General features: G+C 40.4%; 1 protein-coding gene across 4 annotated transcripts in view; it reads right to left on the bottom strand.

Annotated features, from left to right (window-relative positions):
* Positions 1-8370: 8370 nt before the first annotated feature.
* The window catches only part of MAP3K7CL (MAP3K7 C-terminal like), a 40867-nt gene continuing 37581 nt past the window's right edge, over positions 8371-11656 (bottom strand). The window contains exon 6 of one of the 4 annotated variants that reach the window (XM_059065443.2): positions 8371-9536. In XM_059065443.2, coding sequence (XP_058921426.1) covers positions 9356-9536 — 181 coding nt within the window. In that variant the 3' untranslated portion in view covers positions 8371-9355. The remainder of the gene's footprint in view (positions 9537-11656) is intronic. The other 3 variants (XM_059065445.2, XM_059065446.2, XM_067035370.1) reach the window with 3 other exon arrangements.

The following is an 11656-nucleotide window of genomic DNA, read 5'->3' as shown; positions in this document are numbered from 1 at the left end:
TGAGTTTCCCTCCCGTGGCAGAATATCCTACTTGTACCCTACAAGTTTCACCCCCTATACTTCTCTCCTTCTTCAATGCTAAGTTCCAGGCAATAAGATTGTATTAGTCAGAGTTTGCAGAGAAACAAAACCAATAGACATACATATAGAGAGAGATTTATTATAAGAAAATGATTCAAGTGATTATGAAGACTGATAAATCACAAATCTGCCATCTATAAGCTGAAGACCTAGGAAAGCCAAAGGTGTAGTTCCCATCTGAAGGCCAGCAGGATTGAGACTGAGAAGGAGCCAATGTTTCTGTCCTACTCTAAAGGCAAGAAAGAACCGATGTCCCAGCTCAATGCAGGCAGGCAGGAAGAGTTCTCATAGAAAAGTCAGCCTTTTTTCTCCATTCAGGCCTTCGACTGATTGAGTGAGGCCCACCAATATTAGGGAGGGCAATCTGCTTTATTCAGTCTTCCAAGTTAAATATAAATCTCATGCAAAAGCACCCTCACAGGGCTTTCCTGGTGGCGCAGTGGTTGAGAGTCCTCCTGCCGATGCAGGAAACACGGGTTCGTGCCCTGGTCCGGGAAGATCCCACATGCCGCGGAGCAACTGAGCCCGTGAGCCATGGCCGCTGGGCCTGCGCGTCCGGAGCCTGTGCTCCGCAACGGGAGAGGCCACAACAGTGAGAAGCCCGCATACCGCAAAAAAAAAAAAAAAAAAAAGCGCCCTCACAGACACACACAGAATAATGTTTGCCCAAATACCTGGGCACCCTGTGGCCCAGTCAAGTTGACACATAAAATTAACCATCTCAGGAAGGTCATTGGAAGCATATTGTGGCAGCTCCCAAGATAATCAGTCCACTCCTAGGCTGCTCCCCTTCTTTGTCTCTTCCTCCTCCAGCTGCCACCATCTTGGACCATGACAACAAGGGACATACCTAAATAATGGCAGAAAAATTGGGGGCCCTGAAGATTTTATGGAGCAGAAACACCATATCAGCCCAGGACTCTATATCCCCAGTCTTCTACATCAGAGAAGAAAGAAACTTGCACCTCGTTTAATCTGCTGTTATTTGGTGATGATGGTTTGTGGAAAAGGAGATCTGTGAAAGCTGATGCTAATCCTAACTGATATATCTCCCTTTTTCTCCCATTTCACACTACACGAGAGAAGGATGGATTGGGCAACAAATTAGCTAAAATACCTATGACTAGAAAGAGAGAAAACCCTAAGACCTGTGGAGGCCTCAACTCTACAGTGAAGGTAACAATCAAACTTTATACAGCACCGTAAAGCTTTAGTGCAGCCTTTCATGACATTACTTTATATCTTTCCAAAAATAACCTTGTGAGGCAGAGAAGCTTTATGTTTTAATCCTCATTTTTCTCTCTGAAAAATCTAGGATTGTCCTGCTTAGATGATAATTTGGTTTTTGTTTTGTTTTTTGCGGTACGCGGGCCTCTCACTGTTGTGGCCTCTCCCGTTGCAGAGCCATGGCTCACGGGCCCAGCCGCTCAGCGGCATATGGGATCTTCCCAGACCGGGGCACAAACCCGTGTCCCCTGCATCGGCAGGCAGACTCTCAACCACTGCGCCACCAGGGAAGCCCGATAATTTGGTTTTGATTCTTCATATTAAGCTAAGCAAAACCATTCAGTGTCAAGTGGGCAACAATATCTTATTCAATAGAATTCCATCACTTTACAGACATTTATGGAGAGCTTTAAAACTTCTTTATAAATGCAAATTAAGTCTTAAAACAAGATTAGTACAGTGACATTCTGTTTTAACCTGATGGACACCAAAATGACTTTGCTAAATTTAAACTGCATTTCAATGGAAACCCATGGTCACTGTGTAACCAAAGGATATTGAGCCTGTTGTTTGTTTGCTGTGATCGTTTGTAGATAAAGCAAGGAAACACTATTATTTGTGTCACAGTGCATGTTAGCATTAAATGCTAGGAGAAATCCTAAAGCCGCAAGAACTCTTTAATTTAGCCCAGAGTTTCTCAAACTTGTGTGACTATGAATCAGTATTTTGGTTTTTCTGGTTTTTTTCTTTTCTGGTTTTGTTTTTTATAAATACTTTACATTTCAAACACTGGTGTTGCAAGAGCATGTTTTCAGAAGCACTTTCTACTTTGAAGGCACTTTCTTCTCACTAAACATACTGCAGGGTAGGACACTGTTGTTGGGGACAGGGGACGGAGGATTACATGGCTGAACTTGCGGAGTTTTCTCCATACCACCCTCCTTAATTAGGATTACCAGTATTACAATAAAAATACAGGATTCCCAGTTAAAATTGAACTTCAGATGAACAGCAAAAAAGAATTTTTTTGTTGTATAAGTATGTCCCATGTGATGTTTGGGACCTACATATACCCAAAATCTATTCATTGTTTACCTGATTTCTGAAATTCAGTTTAACTGGGCACCTTGTATTTTTATGCGGGCCTCTCACTGTTGTGGCCTCTCCCGTTGCGGAGCACAGGCTCCGGACGCACAGGCTCAGCGGCCATGGCTCACGGGCTTAGTTGCTCCGCGGCATGTGGGATCTTCCCGGACCGGGGGACGAACCCGTGTCTCCTGCATCGGCAGGCGGATCCTCAACCACTGCGCCGCCAGGGAAGCCCGGGCACCTGGTATTTTGCCTGGCAACCCGACCCCTAATCCATCACCAGGGAGGAGGCGCTTCTGCTCGTCCTGGTTCACATTTCCAGGCATTTAATGGGGCTTTATGACTAGGAAGGAGCGCTGGAATCAAATCACAAGCCTCTGCCCCCAAGTTTGTAAACAGTCTCTCCATGAAGTTCTCTTTTTTCGGCCTCGTTTTGTGCTCCTCTCCCTTACAAGGACCCTGAGTAATATCCAGTAAGACTGAGATGTAGGGCAAATGGAGATGCCTTGCCTGAGCCTTAATCCGAAATCTCAAACTCAAACCTAGGTTTGCAGAAAGTCTTGCTTTGGGGGTTTTCGCACCAACAATAAAGAGGTTCCCTTTTTCTTATTTCTGGACCAGCTAGCTATAGGTCCATCCATGCCAGTCAGTAGGCTTAATATAAGCTATTGCTATCCCTACAACTCGTATTCTTATTGGCACCCTAAATATCTGCATTGACAATATTGCAATGGTTGTGTAACGGTTTGGGGGTGGGGGTCAGTGTACTCAAATGCCATCAACACCCATCTCTCTCTACTTTAGAGAAAAGGAGAACAGACCACCAAATACAGCATAAAACCCCCAAATCTGATTGACTGGCCAGATGTTCTAAGAATACTTAGGGCTGGACACAGTAACACGTTAAATTTAAATTTTTTTAATCTGAAAAAAAGAAAGCACCCCACCTTACCCATAATCGATTTCTTGCTTTTTTTCCCAGCTATTTTTAAATAATCAAATCACCGTAGTCTCTATAGCATTCTGGAGATTACAGGGCTTGTGAGTCATATCCTTATTTACAGGAATGATGGGGGAAAGTCAGCACTTCAGCATTTACTCCATTTTTGAGAAGTGAACAGGCAATTAAAAAGCTCAGGGTGGCGTGGGCGGGGGTGGGAAGCCGTTTAATACATAATTTTACCTTGTCCTACTATTTCTTTATCTTTTCCTTTTCAAGACTCAGATCTGAGAGAACGGCCACTGCCCAGACACGTCCAGTGACAGATACAATATGTTAGTGTAGCAGATGGCAGACGCATATTCTTCCTTGTTTGGCTGTTAAAAAACTTGATTCTTCCTTTTTTTCACACTGGCTCAGTCCTTCTCAGAATTTCTTATCTTAAACTTCTTAGTCCAAAAGAACGAAAAGTTTTTAGAAGAGAAACTCCTTGGGGAAAACTTTGTTTTCCAGCTTGTGTGTGTGACTCAGACCATCACCTCATGGCCGTTACTGTACCCTCGATAATCTACTCTCATAAAAGCCTCTTCTTTTATCTCCCTGCCCCAGAGCTGTCTGAGAAATGTGCAAATAGGAGGACTGATTAGGAACATTTTCAAAGTTTCAGAGAGCAAATTGAAATCGATATGATTTTAACACTAGAACTTAAACCCCCCCCCTGAGTATATAAGACACTTTTCTTTCAGGGAGCATTTGTTTCTAACCATGGGAAATAATATATTCCCGGTTAATTAAAACATAGAAGGTTAGAACTGGAAGGGTGTTCAAGGAAGCTAAAGGTTAAGGCTATCAGCTTTGTGGGTGATTTCACCTCTGCCTTGTGGACATTTCACATGTATGACGTGATCTGCACGTGCATCTTTGATTATTACCATTCCTTAAAAATAACATGGACAGGGCTTCCCTGGTGGCGCAGTGGTTGAGAGTCCTCCTGCCGATGCAGGGGACGCGGGTTCGTGACCCGGTCCGGGAAGATCCCACATGCTGCGGAGCGGCTGGGCCCGTGAGCCATGGCCGCTGAGGCCGCGCGTCCGGAGCCTGTGCTCCGCAACCGGAGAGGCCAGGCCCACGTACCACAAAAAAAATAATAATAATAATAACATGGACAGGTGGAAAATATTGTCTCAAAAGTTCTAACTGCTTAAGAATATCCTCTTACAAGCTGTGAGTTTGGCAACTTTGAAACATGAAATAAACATTAAAAAAACAGATCTTAGAAATCTCATTAAAAAGCAGGATTATTAGTGTCACTCAATTAAATACGTTTATGGTGACAGTGGAGGTAAATTCTGTCTTCTATTCTAAGCCAAGCCACGTGATACGATTAAGGGTTTACCTTCTCTCTAAGGAGAAAAATAGTCACTAAAATGACTTCTCAGGTAAAATGTATATAATAACCCTATACAAATAACCCTATCAACTGTATAGCTAGCTAAATCTGTATAGTATAAATAACTCCATACAGTATAGCACTCTAAGCAACTTAAAATGAAGTAACTTAACAAAGAAAACCCTTAAAACATGTTACCCTAGAAGATAATGTGTTAACATGTTGTCCCTGTACTTGAAAGTCTTCAGTGGCTTCCTAGTGTTTTTAAGATTAAGGCCAAAATTCTTAATGTGATCTTCAAGGTCCTGCCTTATCCTGCAACCTCATCTTGTACCACACTCTCCATACCTCTTCATGCTCAGCCACATGGGCCTCCCTCCAAGTCTTTGAACATGCCCCAGGGCCTTTGCACATGTTTCACTCTGTCTCGACACCTTCCTCCTCCTGCCCTCTTTGCCTCTTTAGCTCTTACTCATCCATCAGATCTCAGCTCAGTAGTCACCACCTTGAGGAAATCATACCAGACTCCACATCTCAGTTAGATTCTCTTTTGTATATGAACTCATAGACTATATTTCTTTTCTGTTTGGCACTTACCTCATTTATTTGTTGTATTTTTTAATCTATTGCCACATAACAAATCACCCCAAAATTAAGTGGCATAAAACACCATTTATTATCTCAAAGTTCCTGAGACTCAGGAACAGGAGCAGCTTGGTGGGTGGCTTTGGTTCAGAGTCCCTCACGAGGCTACAGCCATTTGCAGCCTCAGCTGGGATTAGAGGACTTGCTTCGCAGTTCACTCGTGTGGCCTCAGGTCCTCACCACGTGGGCCTCTCCGTAGGCCTGCTGGAGCCTCTTCAGAACACGGCAGCCAGCTCATCCAGAGCAAGTGATCCAAGAGAGAATGGAGGAGAAGGAAGCTCTGTGTCTTTATGACCTGGGTGTAGAAGCCACGTACGGCCACTTCTGCTTTCTTCTGTTTGTCACAAACAAGTTAAGTCCACCCCACACTAAGGGGGAGGCGAAATAAGCTCTACCTTCTGAGGGGATTTTTGGATATATTTAAAACTACCCCAGGTAGGTATTTAAGTAAATGTTTACCTTCCTTACTAGACTAAGGATTCCTTGACTACTGGACCCACATTTCTGTTGTGCACTGTTGTGTCCCCGACACCTTCCAGAATGCCTGGCAAAGTACAAGCATTCAGAGAAAGAAAGAAAGATGGAAAGAGAGAAAGAGAGAGAGAGAGAGAGGGGGAGAGAGGGAGGGAGGGAAGGTAAAAAGTCAATTTGCATTTGAATCCCAGCCCTACGAGAAACACTGTACAAATTATGTAACCTTACTTTCTGGCTTTGGGGAATGGGGATAATTATAGCTACGTCTCAGGCTGTTCTGAGAATTAAATAATATAGCCTATATGACGAACCTGGATTTTTCTGGCACAGAAAGGGCTCATTAAACATGACTTTTGTTCATCTTTTTGCTTCAGTGACACCTGCCATCCATCCCAAGGCGCGTGGGCTCTCCTTCTCATTTTGTCTCTCCCAGCCCTGCGAGTCTGCTCCCCTAACCCAGCTGCAGCCACTCTCCCTTGCTGCACACTCCCTCCTGTTAGCCTCCTGGCAGTTTCTGGTATCTATCCATCCATCCTGTACACCGCAACCCTATTCATTGTCTTCAAGACCAGCCCTGACCATTCACTCCTCTTTTCAAAATGTTTATTTTGTCCAAACTCTCCCACAACCAGGGCCCAGTGGAACTTCTCAACTTAATTTGTCACTATCCCCCTACATATACCCTCTGGGAAGACTATCTACTGCCTCCCAAAGTGTGGAACACTGGGATCGTGTCATTTATTTTTGCTGTTATTCTGCCTTGCACTTGGTGAGTAAATAGTACACTTCTGTTGAATTGAATTTGAATTCCAGATCCCTCTTAGCTCCTTGTTTGTACTGAGTTAATGAGACATCCAAGCCCAGGTACCAGAATGACATCAAGATACCAACACCAATGAGTAGAGACTGGGCGTTTAGTCACCTGTAACCACATTCTTTTATGTCTATATAAACTAAATGGCCCACAAATAGCAAATTCTTTAGCAGAGCAATTACACGGTATAATGTGGGTTACATTTTTCTTAAATTCTAGCTCAAAAACAAGCACTTCATCTTAATACTAATAGAACCTCTGTGCTCATTTTTAATGCTCTATAAATTTTTCATTATTGCTGATAGCAAGAACATTGTAAACATATTTGAAGATATAAAATTCTTAAATGATTCTGTGTTATACAGACGATAGACAACAGTAAATAAGATTGGAGGAAATTTGTCAAATGAATGAAAAGATGAAACTGACAATATAAGAAATTTTGCCTTTAGGTTTCTCTGATAATGCTACAAAAGTAGATGTTTTTATATTTTTAATGAATAAGAGTTTGCTTAAAACTCACACTCCTATGTTGAATCACTATGTTGTACACCTGAAACTAGTATAATACTGTAAATCAGCTATACTTCAATTAAAAAATATTAAAACACACACACACCTATAGAAATACTTACTTTTGAGTCACGAATAGATATCTTTTGGAAACATAGTAAAATTCCAGGCTGAGACTAGAACAGATATGAAAACTATTTACTCAGTGTCTCCTTAACATAATAACAGTGTGTTCAAATATTTTGACCTGGTAAAATTATTTTCATTCTAGTAGAGCAGAGAGATTTGGGAACTGTATTTCCATGCCCTCCCCTCCCATTTTCTATAAGGTGCCATGACTGCTTGAATTCTGTAAACACGTGTAACCCTCTTCAGATGGGCAGTGATCAACAACTAATCGTTGTATTTAAAGCTAGGTAACTCACCCTTCCTCCTTCCATTCCATTAACCTTAGATTTACATAAATTTAGTCAACAAGTCCCCCTTTATATTAGTATATATAAGCCTTGGGGGTATTTTTAAAAGAAGGCTCATGTAACATTCAAACTTCGAGAGCTCTCAAAAAGCTTCATTCTACAAATGAGGAAACTGAGGGTGAGGACGCTCAGGACCTATGGACACACACCATATGTCAGGAAACCCATGGCCCTGCATCATGTTTCCGCTTGGCATTTGCCCAGCTACCCAGTGATTAGTCTAACCCAAGGTGCATCAACCTCTGTGCCGTTGGCATATCAGGACAAACAATTCTTCAACAATTCTTCATCACAACAATTGTTGGGATGCTGTCCTGTGTATTGCAGGATGTCTCGCAGCATGCCCAGCCTCTACTCTCCAGATGCCAGTAGCACCCACCCCCTCATCCTTGTCGTGACAAGAAAAGTATCTCTAGACTTTGCCAAATGTCCCTTGAGGGTAAAATCACCCCCCGGTTGATAACAGCCAGTCTATCCCAGGGCATCTTATGGTTTTAATCAGCTATTCTCTTTTATGTTTTCTGGGAAAATACTTTAAGACACCAATGATCATATTCAGTATAGAGCTCTGAGTTATTTATATGAGAAACCACAGTCTTACAAGAAAAGGGACTTCACTGCTTTTTTGGCACTTCCAAATACAACTAAGAGCAAGTTCTGACTAGGGTTAACCCATCCCAACCTCATAAATTGAGGTTAAGTAAGAGACAAAAGACAGACTTGAGAGTTTTGATCTATGTTTAATGAAAAAGAAGTTACAGGAATAGAAATGGACATAAAACAAGGAGATCAATTTGGCAAAATATGGTGATAGAACAAGGGAAAAATCATTTTAATCTTAAATTTACTCATGTATTCTTATCAGTTATCATTGATCCAAAACATCTCCTTAAATCCAAAACAGAGTAATAGTTAGAATTTTACTGTTCAAATTACTGGGATGTTTTCATGGGAACTCACCAAAGTAATGTCCAAACAATACTTTTCCATTTCTCCCAGAACACACACAAGCAAAGGCAGAGATGTTTACCAGGAGGTAACGTGGCACGGAGAAAATGCAGCCTTATCTGCTTTTTATTACAACAGCAAGTTAGCACTGGCAAATGTGCTTCTGGCACAAACATGCTTTCTGCTAATATTTTCATGAGAAAGCTTTTATGATATGCAACCATTTATTCTTAGTACAATCAATCATTGAGGGATTAAACCTAACTCTGGTGAACATAAATATATTTGGAGAAGTTTCTGACAGTTCAGATTAGAGCACCGTAGAAATATTAAAGATGTGAAATTTTAAAATACACGGATATGAAACTGCAGTGAGCATCTTACTGGTTTGTTTCATGGCTGAATTCTGTTCATGATTCTTAGTAGAATCAGTCAATGTTCTATTTCTATCATTTTCTACCCAGATCTACAGTATGATTGTATCTTGCTAAATAAGAAAAAAAAAAAAATCTCTGGAAACGAATTATGATCTCTGAAAACATCTGGTAATAGGTTTGTTTTAATTACCTTATTTAAAATAAAATAACCCTTCTCTCAAACTATATCAGGCAAGCATTAAACTCATTAGTATAGACGTCGGCCATGTGGGTAATAAGGAGAAGCGATGGATTTTAACTCACTATCCCTTTAAAATAAAAATCTTTTGGCCAGTGCATAGCAGCCACCAACCTCTCGTGCTCACATTGAATAATTTCAAGTTAGGACGAGCCCTGTCTCTTCTGATACTGTATTCTTAGTTTCTCCAGGTGTTCTATACATTGGGACTGGGCCAGCTTCAATGTCCGATTCTCCTCCGTCAGTGCCTCAAATTCCCGAGCCAGCTCAGCGGCGTCCAGCTTCTCCTTTTCTGCCTGATCCAGCTTCGCAATGAGCTCCTTTCTGAAGATTCAGGGGGGCAGGTGAAGAAGCAGCATAAAGTGTAATGCAAACAAATTAAATTATACCGCAACAGCATAATGGAAGTCGAATATGTCATTCCACTCTTCTAAATTTTACCCATCTCTGCTTGCCTCCAATGAATTACTTTTATTTTTCCAACTTCACAAATGTTAGATGCCTTTATTTTATTCCAACGCCTCGTCTAGATAGATCCAAAATATTAAGCATATACCACTGCAGATCTAGAGAACAAATGTAATGGATACCAAGGGGGAAGGGGGGAATCGGTTGAATAGGGAGATGGGGATTGATATATATCCACTATTGATACTATGTAGAAAATAGGTAACTAATGAGAACCTACTCTGTACAGCACAGGGAACTCTACTCAATGCTCTGTGGTGACCTAAATGGGGAGGAAATCTAAAAAAGAGGGGATGTAAATACACATAAAGCTGATTCACTTTGCTGTACAGTGGAAATTAACACAGCATTGTAAAGCAAATATACTCCAATTAAACATAAATAAATAAATAGAAATAAAATAAAACAAACATATACCAGAAAAAGCTCAATAAGTCCTTTGACAGTCAAAAGGGGTGATCTTTTAAAGAGTACAACAAATGATAAAAATGATGACTATTTTGTAGGAAAAAAACAGAAAAATTTGTTTATAATTTAAGATGCTATTGTCTTACGGGTAGGTGAATCATAGTTTGTCCCTTACCTAAGTTTTGTCCTTCAAATTCAGTTATTATCTTCCTTTGTTTTCTATTTCTGAGTTTAACAAATCTTTACTAAGCAAAATAACACATCTTTATGAGGAAATTCCAGTTGCCTCCTGCAGATATTATTTTCCATGTCTTTCCCTAGTCCTTATATATATCTTGTCGCCCTAACTAACAAAGCAATATCTCTACGTTTGGTGCTGGCCTGACTCCTGAATTTAGGAAGCAAGCTAAGGTTATTGGAGGGAACTTGTAGTGATGACGCCTAAAACAATAAATATTGGTAAATAATTCATTGATGTAAATACACATAATACGGAGTTAAAGATTTGCAGTCTATATTTAGATTTAATAAGCATGACCACCCAAAACAGGCCCACTCCCCTTATATGTGTCAGTTAATTCTAAACTAGACTTAACTGAATTTTCCTTTTCCTCAACATAAGGGTATGTCATACTTCTTTCTCCTCTGTATGCAAAAGTGCAGAGACCTGGAAGACCACTTGAACGAAGTGATTAAACTTGACATCATTAGTAATGAGACCAATAGATGCCCCATGCATCACAAAAGACATAACATCTTTTCTGTGGTATTCCTGCCAAAAAACGTACACATCAGACAACCTCAACTTGAGGAAAACGTTACAAAAGCATTTGAAGCCTGTATGCTTCAAAATGTTAAAACAGCTTCATATTTAGAAAAACTAAAGAGAAATGGCAATGAAATGCAACGTGCAGTTCTGGATTGGAAAAAACATCTGTGAAGGACATTATTGGGAAAGTGATGCAATTTAAATATGGCCTGTGAATTAGATAATACTACTGTATCAATGCTAAATTTCTTAACTTTAATTATTGTATTGATGTCAAGTGAGAGAACGTCCCTGTTCTTAGAAAATACTCACTGAAGTATTTAGGGCAATGGAGCATGATATATATATATATATATATATATATATATATATATATATATATATATATATACCTACACACATATATATAATTGTATATGTGCATGTGATATAGATAGATGGATAGACATCCCATCTCTCTAAGAGAGAAAGAGAGAGAGAGCCCCAGTAGTATGTAGTTTTGGGAGAGGGAGAATAAAACACAACTGGGGAAATTCTTAATAATTAATGAATGCAGTAAAGGAAATATGGGGGTTCTTTTTACCATTTTTGTAACTTTCCTGTAAATTTGAAACTATCACACAGTTGCCCCAGGAAAAGGTTAAAAAGCAAATCAGAATAGAAGTTCTAGTATTTTCTTCCTGCATTCAACAGACTGCTTTTTTTTTTTTTTTTTTTTTTGTGGTACGCAGTCCTCTCACTTTTGTGGCCTCTCCCGTTGCGGAGCATAGGCTCCGGACGCGCAGGCTCAGTCGTCATG

This window comes from Kogia breviceps, chromosome 5 (assembly GCF_026419965.1).
Source record: "Kogia breviceps isolate mKogBre1 chromosome 5, mKogBre1 haplotype 1, whole genome shotgun sequence".
In the NCBI taxonomy this organism is placed as follows: Eukaryota; Metazoa; Chordata; class Mammalia; order Artiodactyla; family Physeteridae; genus Kogia; species Kogia breviceps.
This window is presented reverse-complemented; position numbering and strand designations above follow the sequence as displayed.